General features: G+C 38.9%; 1 protein-coding gene across 4 annotated transcripts in view; it reads left to right on the plus strand.

Annotated features, from left to right (window-relative positions):
- MANBA (mannosidase beta) overlaps window positions 1–22,663 on the plus strand; it is a 124,240-nt gene that overhangs the window by 36,380 nt on the left and 65,197 nt on the right. For 3 of the 4 annotated variants that reach the window (XM_044224390.1, XM_044224389.1, XM_044224391.1), the window contains 2 exons: window positions 7,671–7,846; window positions 8,734–8,844. The exons of the other annotated variant lie outside the window; for it this stretch is intronic. In XM_044224390.1, the coding sequence (XP_044080325.1) occupies window positions 7,671–7,846; window positions 8,734–8,844 (287 nt within the window). The remainder of the gene's footprint in view (window positions 1–7,670; window positions 7,847–8,733; window positions 8,845–22,663) is intronic. 4 annotated transcript variants of the gene reach the window in all.

Consider the following 22,663-nt stretch of genomic DNA (forward strand, 5'->3'; position numbering starts at 1 on the left):
AACACCATTGACTGTATTTCTTATGCTGTACCTTATTCATTTTATAATAGGAAGCCTGTATCTCCCGCTGTCCATTAGCCATTTTGCCCACCCCGTTCCCCCCAGTCTTCTGCCCTCTGGCAACCATCTGTTCTCTGTATTTATGTAGCTGTTTTTGTCTTTTGTTTGTTGTATTTTTCCGATTCCACATGTAAATGAAGTCATACAGTATTCATTTTCTCTGTCTGACTTACTTCACTTGGCATAAAAACCTCTAGATCCAGGGGCGTCTGGGTGGCTCAGTCAGTTCAACTTCTGACTTCTGGTTTCGGCTCAGGTCATGATCTTAGGGCCAAACCCCACAACAGCAAGGGGCTCTCCACTCAGCAGGGAGTCTGCTTCTCCCTCTACCCCTTCCCAAGGTCGTGCACTCTCTCTTTCTCTCTCTAAAAAATAAATAAATAAATCTTTAAAAAAACAAAAAACAAACCTCTAGGTCCATTCTTTTTTGTGACTGAGAGAAATTCCATTATACACACATACACACCATGTCCTCTTTATCCGTTTAGCTGTTGGTGGGCACTTAGGTTACTTCCATATCTTGGCTGTTGTAGATAATGCTGCAGTAAACATAGGGATGCATAGATCTTTTCAAATTAGTGTTTTTGTTTTCTTCAGGTAGATACCAGTAGTGGGATTACTGGAGCATATGGTATTACTGTTGTTGTTGGTTTTTTTTTTTTTTTAAACTTTTTAAAAGATTAAAAAAAAAAATTATTTGACAGAGATTACAAGTAGACAGACAGGCAGGCAGAGAGAGAGAGACGGAAGCAGGCTCCCTGCCGAGCAGAGAGCCTGATGCAGGGCTCGATCCCAGGACCCTGGGATCATGACCTGAGCCGAAGGCAGAGGCTTAACCCACTGAGCCACCCAGGCGCCCCAGTATTACTGTTTTTGACTATTTGAGGAACTTCTGTATGGTTTTCCACAGTGACTTCACAAGTTTACATCCCCATTAATGTGCACAACCTCGCCAACACTTTTTATTTCTTGTCTTTTAGATTCTAGCTATTCGAACTGATGTGAGGTGGTATCTCATTGTGGTTTTGGTTTGCATTTTGCTGATATTAGTGATGTTGAGCATCTTTTCATGTATCTGTTGACCAACTATATGTCTTTTTTGGAAAAATGTCTGTTCAGATCCTCTGCCCATTTTTTAATTGGATTATTCGTTTTTACGGTGTTGGGTTGTATATCTTCTTTATGTATTTTGGATCTTAACCCCTTATAGGGTATATCATTTGTGAATATCTTCCTGAATTTAGTAGCTTATCTTTTTATTTTGTTGATGGTTTTCTTCGCTGTGCGAAAGCTTTTTAGTTTGATGTAGTCCTGCTTGTTTATTTTTTTATTTTTTTATTTTTAAAGATTTTATTTATTTATTTGACAGAGAGAGATTACAAGTAGGCAGAGAGGCAGGCAGAGAGAGAGGAGGAAGCAGGCTCCCTGCTGAGCAGAGAGCCCGATGCGGGACTCGATCCCAGGACCCTGAGATCATGACCTGAACCGAAGGCAGCGGCTTAACCCACTGAGCCACCCAGGCGCCCCTGCTTGTTTATTTTTGCTTTTGTTTCCCTTGCCTTAGGAGATGTATCTAGAAAAATGCTTAGGCTGGTGTCAGAGAAATTACTCCCTATGTTTTCTTCTAGGAATTTTATAGTTTCATGTCTCACATTTAGTTATTTAGTCCATTTTGAGTTCATTTTTGAGTATAGCATAAGAAAGCGGACCAGTTTCATTCTTCTGGGTGTAGCTGTCCAGTTTTCCTAGCACCATTTATTGAAAAGACTGTCTTTTCCCCATTGCATATTCTTGCCTCCTTTGTCATAAGTTAATTGACCGTATAATCATGGGTTTATTTCTGGAGTCTGTTCTGTTCCCTTTGTCTTTGTGTGCATTTTTGTGCCAGTGTCATACTGTTTTGTAGTATATCTTGAAATCTGGAATTGTGATACTTCAGCTTTGTTCTTTCTCAAGATTGCTTTGGCTATTCATGATAGGAATGATGGGTATTCTTTAGGAAAGGGTAATTTTGTCAGTGCTAGGAGAAGTATGACAGGAAGCTGTATTCTAGAAATGGGTCTTAATTTATAAAAGGGAGCTCTCCTTACCTAGAAATAGGATTATATGTTTAAAAAGTAACAAATAAAAAGAAGTGACTACTTAATACCAGGAAAATTATTGATGATTTATGACTCTGTATGTGCTTTTGGAAACTAAATTACCTAAATTCTCCATGACTTCTGGAAGGAAGTGTTGTATTCCATTTGGAAGAAGAGGAGGGGGCAAAAATATATTGGTATAGCGCCTCTGCTGATGACATGATAGACTTGCAGGGGAACACTTGCATATGAACACCTGCAAGTGTTCATACTGGGTTTTTGACTTCCGCAGCCTTAATTTTTTCAGTTGTCAACTCCCAAGGAAGTTAACTGGATGAGCCCCAGAGGTCTGCTGATTTACTTTAGCACTTTTGCCTGTTAGAAGCAATAGAAACTTCCAGTAGCCTTTGGGAACTGTATTATTTGTCTTCCTGGCAGAGGCTCTTACAAGCAGAGCCTTCCTATTTTTCACCAAAGAGGAAGTGATAGGAAACATCCAAGGGGTCAGCTTGAACTTGGGTGGTTATTAGTAGGGTAGAACTAAAATCTTTACTTAGAAATTAAAGAAAAGGGGATTTCAGTTCAATGTGAAGACTTTACAATAGCCAAGGCTAGCAAAAAGGAAGGCTATTTTGTGAGGCAGAGGGTTTTTTCATTACAGATATTAGAGAGATTAGAATAGCCTTTTTAGGGAAATATTTTAAGATGGAGATTAGTAAACATTTTCTGTAAAGGGTCAGATAGTAAACATTTTAGGTTTTTGGGGCCATTTGGCCTTTGTTGCAGCTGTTCAAACTTAGCCATTGTTGTGCAAAGGCAATCAAAGACAACATGTACACAAATGACAGTGGTTGGTGTAGCATGCTGCGATAACAAAATGACATAGGCTGGGTGGCTTCAACGACAGGCTTTATTTCTTACAGTTCTGGAATCTGGGAGGGCTAAGATTGAGGTGCTGGCTGATGGGTTTGTACTGACGGCTTTCTTCCTGGTTTCCAGATAGCTACGTTTCTTGCTCTGTTCTTGCAGGATCCGGTGGTGGTGGTGGAGAGAAAGAAAGAGAAGCAGACACAGGCAGCTGTAACTAGAAACAGATGAAGGGAGGGAGGGGTCTTAACCTTTCTCTGATAAGACCACAGACCTATCAGATTGGGCCTCACCATTTGACCTCACTTAATTATCTCCTGAAGACCTTATCTCCAGATACGGTTGAGTTGGGGAATTAGGGCTTCCACAGGTGCATTTTGGAGAGGTGTAGTGGGGGGACACAATTCAGTTCAGAGCAGCTGTGTTCCAATAAAGTTTTATTTATAAAAGGAGGTGGGTCAGATTTGGCCCAAAGACCAGTTGTTTGTCAGCCTTTGGTCTAGAAGGAAATAAACACTTACCAGAAAGTAGACTAGATGATCTGTCAACCTCTAGTTCAAAAGTTTTATGACTCTGTGCTGTTGTGGTTAAAGACTCAGCCAAAAACTATATTTGATGTCTATTATCACTTGATACCATTAAGATAAATACTCCCCTATATAAATAAACTGTTAAATTCTGTAAAAATTCTGAGTACCAATAAGATGTAATATGGGAGGACGTTATTTGGTTACGATTGGCATAACTTAGAGGTTAAGTGTATAGTCTCTAGCTTCAGACTGTCATGGTTCATGTTCAAGCTCTGCAACTTACTAGCTTCGTGACCTTGGACAAGTTACTTAACTCCTCCATTTTTCAGTTTTCTTATCTAGACAATGGTGGTGATAATAGAATTTACCTTATAGAAATGTTATAATGCTTAAATAAGTTAATACATGTTGAGAGCATAAAGCAGTACCTGGCTCACAGGAAGTTCTTGGTAAATACTATCTATTATTATTTCTTTTTTTTTTTTTTTAAAGATTTTATTTATTTATTTGACAGAGAGAAATCACAAGTAGTCGGAGAGGCAGGCAGAGAGAGAGAGGGGGAAGCAGGCTCCCTGCTGAGCAGAGAGCCCGATGCGGGACTCGATCCCAGGACCCTGAGACCACGACCCGAGCCGAAGGCAGCGGCTTAACCCACTGAGCCACCCAGGCGCCCCTATTATTATTTCTTGAAGTAAGAGATAGTAAAGGAAGCCAGAGGGAATATGATAGGGAACTAAAGATCATGTAGCTGTCAAAGATTTAGGGATGTTTTGAAAATAAATACCTATGGATCAGACTGTAGTGTGTGCTTCTGTTTTTAAAAACAATAAAATTGGGGGCACCTGGGTGGCTCAGTGGGTTAAAGCCTCTGCCTTCAGCTCAGGTCATGATCTCAGGGTCCTGGGATCGAGCCCGTATCGGGCTCTCTGCTCAGTGGGGAGCCTGCTTCCTCCTCTCTCTGTGCCTGCCTCTCTGCCTACTTGTGATCTGTCAGTCAAATAAATAAATAAAAATCTTAAAACAAAAACAATAAAAATGCTGGAAAGGGAAATTGAGAGACTTATATATACTTGGTAGGAAGAAAGTATCTTGAACAAACAAGTGTGGTTGTCTTGATATAGTTTACTATATCTTAGAAAAACTTGCAGGCTATGGGTGGGTAAACTCCAGAATTGGCTGGATCAGAACAAATTAATTCAGAGCTCATTGACAGGTGTTCCTAAGAATGGATCATTTAAGGGGCACCTGGCTGGCTCAGTTGGTTAAGTGTCTGCCTTTGGCTCAGGTCATGATCTTGGAGTCCTGGGACCGAGCCCCTCGTCCAGCTCCTTGCTTAGCAGGGCATGTACTTCTCCCTTTGCACACTCCCCTTGTGCTTGCTCGCTCTCTCAAATAAATAAAAAAATCTTAAAAAAAAAAAAAAGAATGGATCATTTAAGAAATAAAATAGTTCTTATGTCCAGGATTAGTTTTACTTCTGAGTGCATCCAATGCATCTCTACTTTGGCTTGATGGGGGATGCAGATGATGAGACGTGCTATGATCATCTTTACAGTGGGTCTGGTTGTGGCTCTGCATTTGTAAGGAATGCCAGTTACAAAGTCTTGGCTCACTGATCAGCATATATACTTTTCCTTCATTTGCAGCAAAACCATGATGATCAGTCCCCTCTTTATTTCTAGAAGGGACTTTAAGATATTTATCAGCTGATAACCTTCTCCCATCTCTTTTTCACGGAGGAAAATAGAAGCCATTCAGCAGGAAATTCCTCAGATTCTTGCCATAGATCATACAAAGCTAAGTGCATTTTCACCAGTCACTGTCCTTTCTGTGGCAGTAAGGAATGAGAACTTTCACTGTTGGCTCTCACTTTCTGCCTATGCAGCCTTTTGGGTACTCCAACCCTGGTTTCTCCTGTGTAACTTAAAAAATATGAGTCAGCTTTTCCGCTCTGCTCTTGCCTAAAGCCTCCTTTGGCATACCGTCTTATTTTAAAACCAAACCCAGACCCAGATTCTATTCTGGAGACTAAGTGATGTAAGTTGATCCGGTGATGGAGGAACGGGTTATATCGCACATAGTATAAAACACTACTTCAGAATCCTCTTGAAACATTGTATGCCATTCCCAGACTCCAATCCCAAAGTGTTGTTCCTTAGGCAGCTGTCTCATCTTTCTTTTCTCCCCGTGACCTTCCTCTTCAGGCTTGCTCCCTTTTCTTCCTCTCCATTCCAAGATTTTCCACATGACACCTTCTATTTCTTTTACATAGAAATTTTATGTCTCTCTGCTTTTCCTGTTTTTATCCTGCTATGTCATTGTGATGGGGCCCTCTGTAATTTTTTACAATGCCGATCTGATCGTGTTTTTCTTTCTTTTTTTTTTTTTTAAAGATTTGTTTATTTGAAAGAGAGAGAGAGCATGAGAAGGGGGAGGGTCAGAGGGAGAAACAGACTGCCTGCTAAGTGGGGAGCCCTACATGGAGCTGGATCCTGGGATCCTGGATCATGACCTGAGCCGAAGGCAGAGGCTTAACTGACTGAGCCACCCAGGACCCGGTGTTTTCCTTTTTGTTGAAAAATCTCCAGTGCTCCTCACACTGTAAAGTCTCTGGACTCCTCACATGAACCAGGATGAGCTGGACTGTGCTTACATCCCCTGTAAGGATCTTCCTTACCAGTTTGATTATTGCTCAAGTTTTTGTTAAAGCATTGCTCTCCTCACTTATGGCTCTTCACCCTTGGTTTTCATCGTGCCTAGAATACTTCTCATCTGCCTCTGAACTTAGCTAAAGAATCCTTCTGGGCTCAGCTAGCTACTGCTTTTTCATAAAGGCCTTCCCTCACCCTCTGTAAGTTAAGTGACCTCCCTTCCTGTGAATGTTTTTTCAGAAAACTTCATATTTCTCCCATCCTGGAATTATTTCACTTTTGTACTTGGCTAAATATCCTGTTACACTCTAAACTCACATGGTCAGGGGCCTTGTTTATCCTGATCATCATGTAGTTCTGATCACTTAGCAAAGTACATGGCACATAGAATGTTCTCAGTAAATACTTATTTGTTAAATAATCTACGTTTAAAATAACAGTTGGGGACGCCTGGGTGGCTCAGTTGGTTAAGCAGCTGCCTTCAGCTCAGGTCATGATCCCAGCGTCCTGGGATCGAGTCCCACATCGGGCTCCTTGCTCGGCAGGGAGCCTGCTTCTCCCTCTGCCTCTGCCTGCCTCTCTGTCTGCCTGTGCTCGCTCTCTCTCCCTCTCTCTCTGACAAATAAATAAATAAAATCTTTAAAAAAAATAAAAATAAAATAAAATAAAATAACAGTTGACCATTGAACAACATGGGGATTAAGAGCACTGACTTCCTGTGCAGTTAACTAACAAATATTTTGTATATGTATTATATACTGTACTTTTACAATAATACTTAACTTTTTCTTATATATTTCTTTTGGTATTTCTAAACTATGTAGTTCAATAATGAGTTTTTTCAAACTGTCACAAATCCCCCCCAAATTTTCCAATATATTTTTTGAAAAAAATCATATATGTGAATCCATGCAGTTCAAATCATTGTTGTTCAAGGGTCAACTGTATATCTCTGTTTTTTCACATTTGATTAAATCTACTACATCTAAGTATACCTTATTATATGGCCTAAAAACTCTATATTTTTACTTTGCTTTATAAAAAGGAATTGAACATATATCAGTCTTAGAAAATTTATGTTATATTTTCATTTGTGATATTCTCTTCATGCCCTATTTAATAAAGATTTTATGACTTATGATTGTAACCTTTTTAGGGTGGAAGTATATATAAAATATATACTCTTGGTTATTCTTCTTCAGAATGAATGGCTTAAAAAGACACAAAAAACCCAAAATGAATGATTAAAATCTAAAGATTAAATGAGAATTTCCACTGGACTTTTTGTCATGACAGGATCTGTGGAGTGCTTATTAGTTTAGAAGCTGCTTCAGTTTTTCTTCAATGAATCCTAAGGAGTGCAGCAGTAATGCTTAGCATATTTCATTCATATATATATGTATATATGTGTGTGTGTGTGTGTGTGTGTATGTGTATATATATATGATGTTTCTTTTTTCTTTTTTTCCTCTGTGCCTTAGATAACCATACCCAGGGGTGGAATCTTGAAATAGAGTCTTCTTTTGATGTTGTCAGCTCAAAGCCAATTTCTGGCCAAGTGATGGTAGCCATCCCTGAACTGCAAACACAGCAGTCATACAGCATTGAACTTCAACCTGGGGAAAGAATTGTTGAGCTGTTTGTGAAAATTAATAAGGTGAATGATGGTACTTCCTTAGAAGCGCTAGATGAAAAGCAATACTATTCAAAAGAAATGGCTAGAAAGGGACTGAGATGAAAGAAAAATGTACTTCACTTTTAACCTCTCATATATTTTATGTATGTTATGACCTAAGGAATGATATTCCCAAATTTTAAGATTAAGAGAATGGAGAATATGTGATTTAACATCCTTTTCTCTCAAGAAGTCAGGGGTATTGTATCTTAATTTTTCTGCACTGTTTGCAGTATCCTAAATCCAGAATACATTCTAAGCATTACATTGAAATGCAGTGATTATTTTTGTATAATTTTGTATAATTTCTGATTTCAATGATTATTAAATACAGTAAATTTTTTTGAATATTGATGCTTATTTTACATGCAGAATTCTAATTCTAAACTCATGATCTTTCATGAGTAGAAGTTGGCTGGATTTTCCCTTGTCTCTCTTTTTTATTCCTCTTATTGATCATTGTGAACTGAACAGGATGGTGTAAAGCAACATTGTGACTATTCGGATAAAGTGAGAACCCCAAACAATTTCTAGTTCTGGGTTTGGAAGAAGAGTCAACCTCAACATCCAATTCTAACTGTTAAGAATACAGAAAAATGTAAGCTTCAGTGTTAGAAATGGAGATAATTGTTTTTCTGAAAATCTGTATTACTCTGTTCTTTCCTTTTCCTTTTGGTATATTAATCCATGCTAAAACACCTAGCATGTTGATTTTTAAATATTACTATGGATTGGTGTAATTTGGCATAATATAGAGCCTAGAATTTCTGTGCTTGACTCTATGAGACATTGATATCGTGCTCTTAATCACTATTTTGTTAAAAATATGTCATAGATTACTTAGAATGACTTACATTGTTTCTTCAAAGAATGTTACCATAGAAACTTGGTGGCCTCATGGACATGGAAACCAGACGGGATACAACATGACAATTCTTTTTAAACTGGACGGAGGCTTAAGTATTGAAAAATCAGCTAAGGTAAGCTAATACTTTAAAATACTTTGTGAAGAAAAAATATATTTCTTGTTAAAATAGCAAAACATCTTTGTAGAAAAAGAAGAAACCAGCAAAACTCCTGTAACTTAATCACACAGAGACAGTCCCTAGTAACAGTTATATGCATTCCAAAGCTTCTCTGTGTGCGTATGTATGTGTATTTATATTTGTAAATGAATCAGACTTTACATTTTATTTTATTTATCAATAATTCTCCTACTGTGTTTTTAAATTCTGCGTTCTATCAAATTAGTATATATATATAATTTTAAAGCTCTGATACTACCAGAAGGTAATAGGATACCTTGACCAATGCTTCCTGTTCCTATTTTCTGTTCCTCTGAATCAATCATTTTTAACTTTACCTCTTCATTTTCCCAAATAACCTGCTTCTACTGGTGCTTTCTAATTTTTCAGTTTGATGTATTACCTATTGACTTCAAACCTAGAAGATAAGGATATAGCTCTCTTATATGATTCTCTCTTTTGACCTCTGCTTGGTCCCCAGTATACATATTTTGCCTCCCTCTGCCCGTCCAGTGTTGTCAAATGGTTGTTTTTGTTAACTTAGTATTCATTGTTTACATTATTATATAATATTATATATATATAATATATATAATATTATATAATATATAATATTAATATTATATTACTGTTCAAAGCTGAATTGCATGGCATACTAAAATCATACTTCCTTTCCTTTGCAATTTTCTCTTTTCCTTAGACTTAATAATTGCCTCATGTTACTAGTTGCTTTTTAAAAAATCTTTTATCTTCCTCTAAATCATATACAAACTCTCTGACATACTTGAAATAACTTTTAAATTTAATCAGCTCACTAGGTGCTCTATCCATTGTTTATTGTTATTTTCATTTTTGTTCTCTCTAAAAACTCTGTCTTCCAGACCCATTTCTTCATCTCCCTGATCTTGCTTGGTTACTCTCTAGACCTTCGACTTAACTACAACAGTTAACTACAGTTAACTACAACAGTTAAGTCCTAGAACTTCCTTTTATTATTATTCTTAGAATTTTATTTATTTGTCCTCTATGAATTCTTGGTATTCTCTTCATCTTTCTTCTGGATTAAACATGGAACCCTGTTCCTTTGGAGCCATGTTTCTCTCTTTTTTAAAATTTGACTTTTTACACCTACTGATACATTATAGATTACTATAGAAAGGCTATGTAGGAAATAACATTTTTGAGAACTTTTTGAACATGCAAATACATAAAGTCCGTCTTCACAGTTATTTGATAGTTTGGCTAGGTATGGAAGTCTAGGTTGGAAATAATTCTCCTTCAGAATCTTGAAGACATTGCTTCATTAGCTTTCAGCTTTTACTATGTTTGTTTTGAAATATAATTATATTGTAATTTTTGTTTTCTTCTATAGGACTATTTTTGTTGGCTTCTGGAAGCTTTTAGGATTTCTTTATCTCTGATAACCTGAATTTAAAAATTTGAAAATGAGTAGATTTTTGTTGTTGTTCTTGTGCTAGTTATCCTTGTGGGTTCTTCGAATATAGAAACCAATCTGCAAGTTTTCTTGTATTATATCTTTTATAATTTTTCATTCATTATCTTTATTTTATTTTTTTGGTATAACTGTTAATCAGATATTGGACCTCCTGAACTAAGCAATATACCTAGATTTTCTTTTCTGTATTCTGTCTTATCTTTTTATTTTGTCTTCTGGTAGATTTAGTTGAGTTTATCTTCAGTTTTTATTCTTATTTTTATTTTTTAAAGATTTTATTTATTTATTTGACAGAGAGAGAACACAAGCAGGGAGAGTGGAAGAGGGAAAAGCAGGGAGCCTGGTGTGGGACTTGATCCCAGGACCCCAAGATCATAACCTGAGCTGAAGGTAGTTGCTTAATCAACTGAGCCACCCAGGTGCCCCTTATCTTCAGTTTTTAAAATTAGATACTTTATTTTTGTTGTCACTTAAAAAAATTTCTAAAAAGTTATTTATTTATTTATTTATTGATAAAGATTTTATTTATTTATTTGACAGACAGAGATCACAAGTAGGCAGAGAAGCAGGCAGAGAGAAAGAGGGAGAAGCATGCTCCCCGCTGAGCAGAGAGCCCGATGAGGGCCTCGATCCCAGGACCCTGAGATCATCACCTGAGCCGAAGGCAGAGGCTTTAATCCATTGAGCCACCCTAAAAAGTTTTTTATTTTTATTATTTTATTAATCTTTTAAAGGATCAATTTAAGAAATTTTAAAAAAATATTTTATTTATTTGAGAGACTGTTCTCTCATGCAGGGGGGTACAAGCAGGGGTGGGCAGGAGAGGCAGAAGCAGACTCACTCCTGAGCAGGCAGATGCTTAACCAACTGAGCCACCCAGGCACTGCTTTTTTTTTTTTTTTTTTTTAAAGTAATCTCCATACACAGTGGGGGGCTCACACTTAATACCCCAAGATCAAAAGTCGCATGCTCTAACAACTGAGCCAGCGAGACTGTCCACATAAGTCCTATATGAGCTTCAATATTCATTATTCAGGTGGAAGCCCAGCTTTATCTTGTGGTGATACCCACATGTCCGTAGTTATAGGTCTTGTGTGTGTGTGTGTGTGTGTGTGTGTTTTTGCCAGTGAAGACATTCTCTGTTCTCTTGCCTGGGGAATATAAGACTGGTTGTTACCATTCAGGGAGTCTAGTGGCAGAAGGGGACTCAACTTCTGACATGGAGCTACAGTTTCATCTGTTCCCCCTCTCACATTGTGCTTTATATGCTCAAGTCTCTCTGGTTCCGAAAGGCAAAACAATAGGTGAGCCGCAGGATCCCTTTTCCCAAAGCAATGTCCTTGAGTTCTGCTTTTAGAATTAAAACATCTCATATAGGTCATTGTACATAAAACTGCCTTTTCATGTCATTTAAAAAATTCTAAAATAGAGTCAAGATTGAAACTGGAGCAATCTAGAAAGGACAATGAGGGACAAAATCCCTGTACTCAAAAATATTGCTCTCAAAGTACCTCTAGAAAAATCTCATCCAGTGCCTCCATCTGTCAGGGACCATTATTAAAAAAAGAATACAGGGCACCTCGTGGCTCAGTCAGTAAAACGTTTGCCTTCAGCTCAGCTCATGATCCCGGGATTCTGGGATCAGGTCCCACATTGGGCTCCAGGCTCAGCAAGGAGCCTGCTTCTCCCTCTGCCTCTCTCTCTCTGTCTTGCATGAATAAATGAATAAAATCTTTGAAAAAATTAACCATGATACCTTTATCACATCCATCTAGATTAATAAAATTCTTTAAAAAAACATAAATTAAAAAATTAAAAATTCAATAAAAATGTTTCCTCCTGAAGGTATAACCATATTTTTTGTCCCTAAATCTGTGAATAAACCTTGTGGTAACCTTAACTAGAGGATAGTGAAAGGAAAATTTGTCTTTAGTCTAAAGAAATGACTAGATTCTGCCAGGTTTGGGGTATAGCACTAAGGATTGGAAAGAACTACACTTTGGAATTTATTAGCTATAGGCTACTTATTTAGTCTTTCTTTCTTTCTTTTTTTTTTTTTTAAAGATTTTATTTATTTATTTGACAGAGATCACAAGTAGGCAGAGAGGCAGACAGAGAGAGAGGGAAGGAAGCAGGCTCCCTGCTGAGCCAGAGAGCCCGATGAGGGGCTCAATCCCAGGACCGTGGGATCACGACCTGAGCCGAAGGCAGAGGCTTTAACCCACTGAGCCACCCAGGCGCCCCCTTATTTAGTCTTTCAAGTGTCATTTCTGTATTGTAAAATGGGACAGTAAAAATGACATAACCTGATCTGGCTTGTAATAGTGTACATACAGTAAGTAGTAGCAGTCTTAATCCCCTTCATGGGTCTCCTCCTTCCCCCAACATCAAGCTTTGGTGTTTGCAGTTGGCTGGGGTTATACTCTGGCATCATCTGTCACATTTGGTGTTACCTGTCCTTTGGGCCAGACACCATGGAAATGTACCCTTTAGAAGATCATTATTTGTCTTTCTTTGTTTAATCATGCTCTATATTTTCTGAGACATTGTGAGTGTTTGTGAATGTGTGTGTGTGTCCACAGTGTATATAGGGAGAATATCCTAGAACCGTCTAAAGGGCCAAAACATTCACTCTTACTCTAATTCTCTTGGTACAAGATGTCTGCTCTCTCACATGTTGAGTTGTTGTGTGTTATTTTGATGAGAAGAGGAACGTACATGTTTTTCTGTTTGTGGGAAATAATTATTTTCATTCTGGCTAGCATGGTTAATTATTGTTTATTACATTTATTTATTATTTTTTTTAAAAGATTTTATTTATTTATTTGACAGAGAGATCACAAGTAGGCAGAGAGGCAGGCAGAGAGAGAGGGAAGCAGGCTCTCCACTGACCAGAGAGCCCGATGCGGGGCTCGATCCCAGGACCGCGAGACCATGACCTGAGCCGAAGGCAGAGGCTTAACCCACTGAGCCACCCAGGTGTCCCTGTTTATTACATTTAAAGTTGCCATTTTTTGAATTGGCCAGCAAGGGGAGTGAAAGCTGTATTTTCCCATGCCTTTTGTTAATGTGTATCTCTGAAGTGTACCCTTTGGCTGTGGTGACTATAGGTTTTCTTTTTTTTTTTTAATTTTACTTTTTCAGTGTTCCAAGATTCATTGTTTATGTACCACACCCAGTGCTCCATGCAATATGTGCCCTCCTTAATACCCACGACCAGGCTCACCCATTCCCTATCGTCCCCCCACCCCACAAAATCCTGGTTTGTTTCTCAAAGTTCACAGTCTCTCATCCTTCATCTCCCACTCCGATTTCCCCCAATTCTCTTTTCCTTTCCTTCTCCTAATGTCCTCCATGTTATTCCTTATGTTCCACAAGTAAATGAAACCGTATGATAATTCACTTTCTCTGCTTGACTTATTTCACTTAGCATAATCTCCTCCAGTCCCATCCATGTTGATACAAAAGTTGGGTATTCATTCTTTCTGATGGAGGCATAATACTCCATTGTATATATGGACCATATTTTCTTTATCCATTCGTCTGTTGAAGGGCATCTTGGTTCTTTCCACAATTTGGCGATTGTGGCCTTTGCTGCTATGAACATTGGGGTAGAGATGGCCCTTCTTTTCAGTACATCTGTATTTTGGGGTAAATACCCAGTAGTGCAAATGCAGGGTCATGGGGTAGCTCTGTTTTTAATTTCTAAGGAATCTCCACACTGTTTTCCAAAGTGGCTACACCAGTTTGTTTTCCCACCAACCATTTAAGAGGGTGGCCCTTTCCCTACATCCTCTCCAACACTTGTTGTTCTCTGTCTTGTTAATTTTGGCCATTCTAACACCAGTGGTATCTGGTGGTATCTCAATGTGGTTTTGATTTGAATTTCCCTGACGGCTAATGATGATGAAAATTTTTCCATGTGTCTGCTAGCCATTTGTATGTCTTCTTCCCATTTTTTGACATGATTATCTGTTTTGTGTGTATTGAGTTTGAGGAGTTCTTTATAGATCTTGGGTATCAGCCTTTTGTCTATAGTGTCATTTGCAAACGTTTTCTCCCATTCCGTGGGTTGCCTTTGTTTTGTTGACTGTTTCCTTTGCTGTGCAGAAGCTTTTGATCTTGATGAAGTCCCCAAAGTCCATTTTTGCTTTTGTTTGCTTTCCCTTTGGAGATGTGTCTTGAAAGAAGTTGCTGTGGCCCATGGCAAAGAGGTTATTGTCTATGTTCTCTAGGATTTTGATGGATTCCTGTCTCACATTGAAGTTATTTATCCATTTTGGGTTTGTTATTTTTGAGACTCATTCATTCACTAAATACTTAGGGAACATCTACTGGGTTTCAGCCATTTTATTAGGCTTTGGTGGTAGAATGGTGAGTAAAACAATTGTTTCCATTTTTCTCTGAGGTCTTAGTAAAGCTAACAATTTGGTTGGGAAATTAAATAATTAAATAAGCAATTGCAATTAAGTGTAATAAGCACTCTAGAGAAATACAGAGTACTGTAGAAGGACCAGAGCAGGAGCATTCTGGAAAGATTCCCAGAGAAGGTGATATGTGTGTTCTCAGGGAGGAGACAAATTTGACCAAGCAGTGTGTAGCAAAGAGGCAGAGGAACAAGAATATGTTAGGGCCCAGGGACTCATAGCAATATTGCGTGATTGTAGAGGTGAGAGTCATTTCAATGTGGCTGAGTTAGAGTTTGAAGTAGCACAAGGGATGGTTTTGTAATGGTAGGCTATGCAAGCTCATGCAGGGTCTGGTAAGCCATGTGAAGGAACTGGACTTGGCCCCGAGGGCAGTGGGAATTCTATGAAGGGTTTTAAGGAGACAGCCATGACCATATTTGTTTTACAAAGATTTTACAGATCAGATTGGAAGAATGACAAGAATAGGAGGCCAGTTAGAAGAATGTGGTGGTGATCCAGGCACAAAATGTTGGTTGCTCGGTCAATAGACTAGCTGAGGAAGTAGATTTGAGAAAGATTTAGGAGTTAAAACCATCAGACTTGTTGATGTGGGGATGAGAGAGAGGAGTGGATTAATAATGGTTCTTAAGGTGCTGGTTTGGGCTACTGAACAGATTGCATTTCTTTGAACTCAGTTACTCAGAAAGAAGAGCAAGTTTGAAGGGCAGTATGGGGTGCAAATTATTTCTGTGTTAGATGTGTTTTGTACGGAGTGATTAAGAGACACTTAAGGAATGATATTCAGTGGGCATTTCATTATGTAGGTCTGGATTTAGGATTTGTGCCTGAATTAAAAAAGTAGATGCAGAAATCCACAGAATAAGTTAATGTAGTCATAGGAGGGGATGAACTACCTCAAGGACTGCATGGAGAGGAATGCTAGGACAAAACTCGGCATCATTATAATTAAGCAAGGCGGTGGGGAAGTCCATGGAAGAATCGAGGAAGAAATGACCAAAGAGGTAGAGACAAACCAGTTGAGTGGGGAGTCACAGAAGCCAGAAGAAGAGGGTATTTTAAAAAGCAAAAATGGGGGCGCCTGGGTGGCTCAGTGGGTTAAGCCGCTGCCTTCGGCTCGGGTCGTGATCTCAGGGGCCTGGGATCGAGTCCCACATCCAGCTCTCTGCTCCGCGGGGAGCCTGCTTCCTCCTCTCTCTCTCTGCCTGCCTCTCTGCCTACTTATAATCTCTCTCTATCAAATAAATAAATAAAATCTTTAAAAAAAAATTAAAAAATAAAAAGCAAAAATGTTTGGAGTGTCAAAAGCTGCAAGCAACTCCAGGAGTGAGAAAGAGCCTTAGGTTTGGTAATAAGTAGATGACTGTTGGACTCAGCCAGAAGGAGTCAGATTGCAGTAGGTGGAGAAGTGCCTGAAGGTGAGGAAGTAGAGACAGAGAGAGTAGATGCCTCTGAGAAATGTTTGATGGGAACCACCCCTGAGCCAAGTGGGAATGGTGGCCAGTTGTGGTCAGAAGAGTTGCTACATGTAGGAGACTGTGCAAATAGGTATATATAGCGAACTACCAAGATCCAGCTTTTTCATGGATGGTGGAAGGTAGTATACTTATAGCAAAGAGAAAAGCTAGAATGGATTGGCCTGAGTCCAGTGGAGTTGGAGTAGTGGGAACTCATGATTTTCAACATATGTAGATAAAAATAGAGCTATACAAATTTAAATGCATGTGTGTATATTTACAGATAGACATCCAGACACACACACACACACACACACACACACACACACATTTCCTAGCTCTTTTCAGGCCTTCCTAGAGATCTTGAGAATAATGGCACTCTAGTAACAATGGACAGAGCTGAGAGCCTGATGTGGGACTTAAGTATCAGACTCTTGATTTCAGCTCAGGTCATGATCTCAGGGTTGTGTTGGGGCTGCATGCTCAGTGGGGAGTCTGTTTAAGAGTGTCTTTCTTGGGGCACCTGGGTGGCTCAGTGGGTGGATCCACTGCCTTCAGCTCAGGTCATGATCTCAGAGTCCTGGGATGGAGCCCCACATTGGGCTCTCTGCTCAGTGGGAAGCCTGCTTCCCTCTCTCTCTCTCTGCCTGCCTCTCTGCCTACGTGTGATCTCTCTTTCTCTCAAATAAATATAAAATTTAAAAAAAAAAAAGATTCTCTTTCTTTCCCACCCCCCATATGTGTACTTTCTCTCTCAAATAAATAAATAAAATCTTAAAAAAACAAAAGAAGGATGGAATAAGTCAAAAGGACACTGGAACTGTTTAATGTGCCCCCACTGGCCAAATCTGAGAAACTTGAGCATTAAAATAAAAAGCGGTAGTAAAAAGTTATAACCCATTTAACAAGTAAATAAGAGGAAGGAAAGTGATTCCTTAAAGTGGAATATCAACTGATAAATGTAGAAGGAATAATGGAGCTAGAATAATAATAATTTGATAGCTACTATAGTTGTAAGTAATTCAAGTAAGAAATATGAATGGATGCTAAAACTGAGGGTAAAAATGGCATGAAATAATGAGATATTTATATAGCCTCAAAGCATCTCTCAACAAAATATTTATAATTATAGTGGAGAAAAAAACCACAGTGGGGATATCTAGCAGACATTATCTTGATTAAGTGGTTAAGGTTATCACCACCAACATGACAAAACGACATGGTGTCCACCCAACAAGCCGGAAAGAGGAATATGGCATCACTTCTGTGACAGTCCAGTCAAAGCAGATAACCTGGATCTAATCCTAAGGTAGCAGCATCAGGCAGTCTCAAATTGAGCTCCATGAGCTAAAACCTTCAAATGTACTTCAGTCTACAGTAATCTTAAAAAATGTCAAGGAAGGGTAGGGAACTATTCCACATTTAAAGAGACTACAGAGATGTCACACCTGAGTGCAGTGCCTGATCTTTTTTCCCTATAAAAAGTATCATTGGGACAACTGAAAAAACTTGAGTGGGGTCCCTGGGTGGAGGGTATTCAGTTCTTTGTACTGCCTTTGCAACTTTTCTGTTAAGTTCAAATGTTGCAACATAAGAAGGAACACCATTAAGAGAATGAAGAGCAATGACAACAAAATCCTGACTGGAAAGAGCCAGAGACAGGACAAGACTGAAAACAGTTCAAAACCAGAGAGGTGTTCAGGGGCAAAATCTCTGATAAGGTAGGGGATGACATCACCACACTAGTGAATGGATTCAGTGGGGGAGGAGGGGTTCTGTTATCTTGCCGTAGGGGTTAAAGATAAAATAACCTATGTAGAGGAAAGGATGGAGCTTAAGGATGGAAGTAAGTTTGAAGATCCCCAGGACCACTTAAGGTATAATTTCTTTCTGTGGGAATTGCAAGCTCTTCTTTCAGCAGAGTCTTAAGAGGAAAAGTGAACCTTAGCAAGAAAATTTAGGGAGTTCTGCTCAGGTAACTGTTTCTTCTCCTGGGCACTAGGATATAATGTCTTGTTGAGAGAATGGGGGGCAATTGAGAAATTTGAGAAAGTTAAGTCTTGAGATAGCTGCTGTAGAGAAAAACTAGAAGGGGTTAAGGCAACATGGCAGGATTCTGGGACAAGAATTGAGGGCTCATCTGAGGCTGAGAACGGAATCTCTTTATCTGAAAGTTGGTATACCTTCACTTTGGATAAAGTACTGATTTCTGATTTCTGTTAGGGTGGTTTGATGGTGTTTTACAAGGTGTCTTGGTGTGTGGTTTGAAATTGTTTTCTGGACCCTCCACCAACCCAGCTTGTACACATGCTAATGAAATTCCTTGTATTTGAGCAACAGGTTAAAGTTTGAGGTGAGGATTGGGTCCAAAACTAGGTATCTTTCCTTGCTATGGTTTTTGAAATTATCTTATTTCTAGAATGTTCTATGTCATGTAAGAGTCTTAATATACTGTTTTAGTTAGCCTTTTAAAACCTTACTGTAACATTTAAATCAGTGTTGTATTCTGCTCATTAGAAGGCTTAGAAGATAGCCATGAAAGTGATTAAAGAAAAAAGAGGATAAAGGAATAAGGTGATTTACCTCAGAGAGCTGAGGACACGTTTGCTAATTCTTTTTTTTTTTTTTTAAAGATTTTATTTATTTGACAGAAAAGTCATAAGTAGGCAGAGAGGCAGACAGAGGGTGACGGGAAGCAGGCTCCCCGCTGAGCAGAGAGCCTGAAGAATGTGGGGCTTGATCCCAGAACCCTGAGATCATGACCTGAGCAGAAGGCAGAGGCTTAACCCACTGAGCCACCCTGGCACCCCTACATTTGCTAATTCTTTAACTTGTTATTCATGAAATTTTTCGTTCATCTATAATAGGAAAGGGTTGGATGAGGAAGTGAATTTCAAGTGGAGCCTGTGACACCAAGGTCACCCATGGGTGTGGCCGTGTGGTGGCAGTGGTCAAGGTTGTACACCCTAGGATGGGCCACAGAGGAACACCTCAGCATGCTCTTGCAGTGGGAACGTTGAAGAATATTTATGTCCATTTGTCCGTTAGACTAGGATGGTAGAGGCTGATCAGAGGATCTCTTGCACCTCCCCACAATTCTGATTGCTCAGAAGAGAAAACCGGAATGAAATAAAAATTTGAGCTCTCTGCAAGTTTTAGGAATCAGTGTTTGCCTTTGAAATTTAGATTAATGGTATAGACTAATTTCACATTTTATAAGTGACAAATAATACCTAATTGACCTTTCCAGGGTGGTTTTTACAGGGAATTCAGTACTTGCCAGCCCTAAATTTCTTCATGTTTTCAGATGGTTTCAGACTTGCCAGTGTTTCAACAAGCAAGGAGTTGACAGGCGTCTCTTAGTCTAACTTCTTTGGTGGGAATGTGTCAGATTGGGGTTTCTTTTCTTGTCTTGTTAAACTGAAGTCTAGTTGACACACAATGTTCCGTTATTTCCAGGTTTATAATATAGAGTTCAGATAACTCTGTACACTATGCTGTGTTCACAAGTGGAGCTACTGTCTGTCACCATGTGACACTCCTACAATATCATTGACTATATTCCCTATGCTGTGCCTTTTATGTCCGTGACTTACTCATTCCGTAACTGGAAGTCTGCACCACCCACTCCCCTTCACCCATTTTACCCATCCTCACACCCCCTCCTGTCTGGCAGTGGTCAGTTGGTTCTCTGTTTTTATGGATCTTGGTTTTTTTGGGGTTTTTTTGTTTTGTTTTGTTTTGTGGTTGGTTGTTTTTTCTTTTCTGCTCTTATTTGTTTGTTCTGGCTTTTAGATTCCATGTGTAAGCGAAATCATATGGTATTTGTCTTTCTCTGACTTACTTCACTTAACATAATACCCTCTAGGCCCATCCATGTTGGCAGATTGGAATTTCTTTTTATTTTCTGTTTATTGTGAAGTATAACACACATACAGAAAGCTCTACAGAACATGTGTGAAATGCTGGATGAGGGATTAGAAAAAGAATTATGTTACATTTATCCTGATCAAGAAATAGAACAATTGCTAGTACCTCTGAAGCTCCCCCTGTCCCTTTGTGAGCATCTCCAATCACTGCGCCTTTGTCCTTCCTGAAGATCCACTCTCCTGCCTTCTCACTCTAGTGTACTTTTGTCTGTCTTTGACCTTTATGTACATGGAACCACATGGTATGTTTTCTTTTGTGTCTGGCCAACTTGACTCGACATTATACTTGTGGTGTTTAGGTATGTAGTTATATATAGCTGTAGTTTGTTTATACTGTTGTGTTATATTTCAATGTATTAAACATTCTACTGTTGAAATTTAGGTAGTTTACAGGTTTGGCTATTCTGAGTAATGCTACTATGAACATTATTATTATTGTTTTTTTTATGTTATGTTAGTCACCATACAGTCCATTATTAGTTTTTGATGGAATGTTCCATGATTCATTGTTTGCGTATAACACCCAGTGCTCCATGCCGTCTGTGCCCTTCTTAATGCCCATCACCAGGGTCACCCCTCCCTGCCACTTCCCGCCCCTCTAAAACCCTGTGAACATTAATGATGATCAGTCAGAGCACAACATTTGTGCTGGGACGGGAATCACTGGATCACAGGGGACACGTAGGTCAGCTTTGAGAGAGCCTGCTGAGCTGCCTTCCAGAGGGCTTAGGTTTCACTTCTACTGCCCATGCTCACGTGCCCCCCAGTGCTAGCTGTTGTGTCAGGACTTCTGTTCTCCTCACAGACACCTCCTTATCTCACCTCAGTGGCTCTGGTATCCTGATAGTTTTGTTGTTACCTTGGGCTTGCTCTATGTAAAACTGTTCCTATTTTGAAGCTATCTTATTATAATCCATCTTGCTTCAGTTTTATATCTTTCATGCCTCTCTTCCACGGAGATTAGACATACTCATTTTTAAAAAGATTTTGTTTACTTAAGAGAGAGAAAGAAAGTGCACACAAGCAGGGGGAACAGCAGGCAAAGGGAGAAGCAGGCTCCCCGAAGAGCAGGGAGACCTGACGTGGGACTCGATCCCAGGGCCCTGTGGCAGATGCTTAAGCAATTGAGCCACCCACATGCCCAGACATAAGGGTATTTTATTTTTTGTTTACTCAGTCTGTCTCAAGACAGCAGCACAGTTAACTCAGACAAAAAGGCCTTGGAGAAGTTAGGAATTTTGGATGCAGCCCATGCAGCAGAGATGTATTGGGTCTAATAGGAGGGAAAGGGCTGACTACATTTCTTTGTGAACAGGGAAGAATATCTTGATGACTGAACATTTTTTTTGACTGAATGACTGAACATTTTTTTTATTGTTGAAAGGAATAACTTTGAGGTTATTCATACTGTAGGTATTAAGGGAGGTCATATGAAGAAAATATAGGAAATTTAAAAATAAATTAAAAAATAAAAGATAGGCTGGGGCGCCTGGGTGGCTCAGTGGGTTAAGCCGCTGCCTTCGGCTCAGGTCATGATCTCAGGGTCCTGGGATCGAGTCCCACATCAGGCTCTCTGCTCAGCAGGGACCCTGCTTCCTCCTCTCTCTCTCTGCCTGCCTCTCTGCCTACTTGTGATCTCTCTCTGTCAAATAAATAAATAAAATCTTAAAAAAAAAAAAAAAAGATAGGCATTGGGCTCTTATAAATTCTGTCCAACAAGTCATTTCACAGGGACCCTAAAGTGCAAGTCTGGTAGAGTCAGCTTGCTTTTAACAAAGGAAGTTTTGTGTATACGTTTAGTGGGAAAGGCTGCTCTGGGTAAATGAGATTAAAAAAATCTTTCTAATCACTGTTTTGCCATCTTCTGCCCAAGTTAATTGAATATTTTTATCCTACTAATTGATTATACTGAATTCCTACCTAATACATGTCAAAGACATAATAAGTACGTTTGAAGGACTGTTACAGTTTAACCTTTCTAGAAAAAGAGTAAATCAGTTAGTTGGTATTTCTCTTTAGCACAACTTATTTTGTAAGAGTCTCCCATGTAGTCCCTGTATAAAGTAAATCTTGCTAAAAGCAACAGAAAGCAGTTGTTTGTATTTGTCTTAGCATCACGATTCTCTAATTAAATTATGTAGGGATAAGGCATTGGCCTAAATTATGTAGGGAAATAGACAATGTAATAATATGTATTCCAGAATTAGAAATTATTTTGCGCAGTTCCTAAACCAGAAGAGGTAAAAAACTGCCCCTAGCTATTACAATTAGAAAACGGTGGAGATTTATTCCTCTTTTTTTTTTTTTTCCTTCAAATTTTGCTTTGTTCTTTGTTTCTTAAGTTCCCAGTTTCATCTTTGCAGTATCTGCAGGGCAGAAAGAGAGCACAATGCCTGTGAGATTTTTTTCTTTTCTTTTTCTTTCTAAATGCTGCTTTTGGCTCTTTAAAGACCTTACAAGTACATAGCCAAAAAAATGTGGAATTGAGAATAATCAAGGTGTATT

The sequence above is a fragment of the Neovison vison genome, chromosome 11 (assembly GCF_020171115.1).
Source record: "Neovison vison isolate M4711 chromosome 11, ASM_NN_V1, whole genome shotgun sequence".
NCBI lineage: Eukaryota > Metazoa > Chordata > Mammalia > Carnivora > Mustelidae > Neogale > Neogale vison.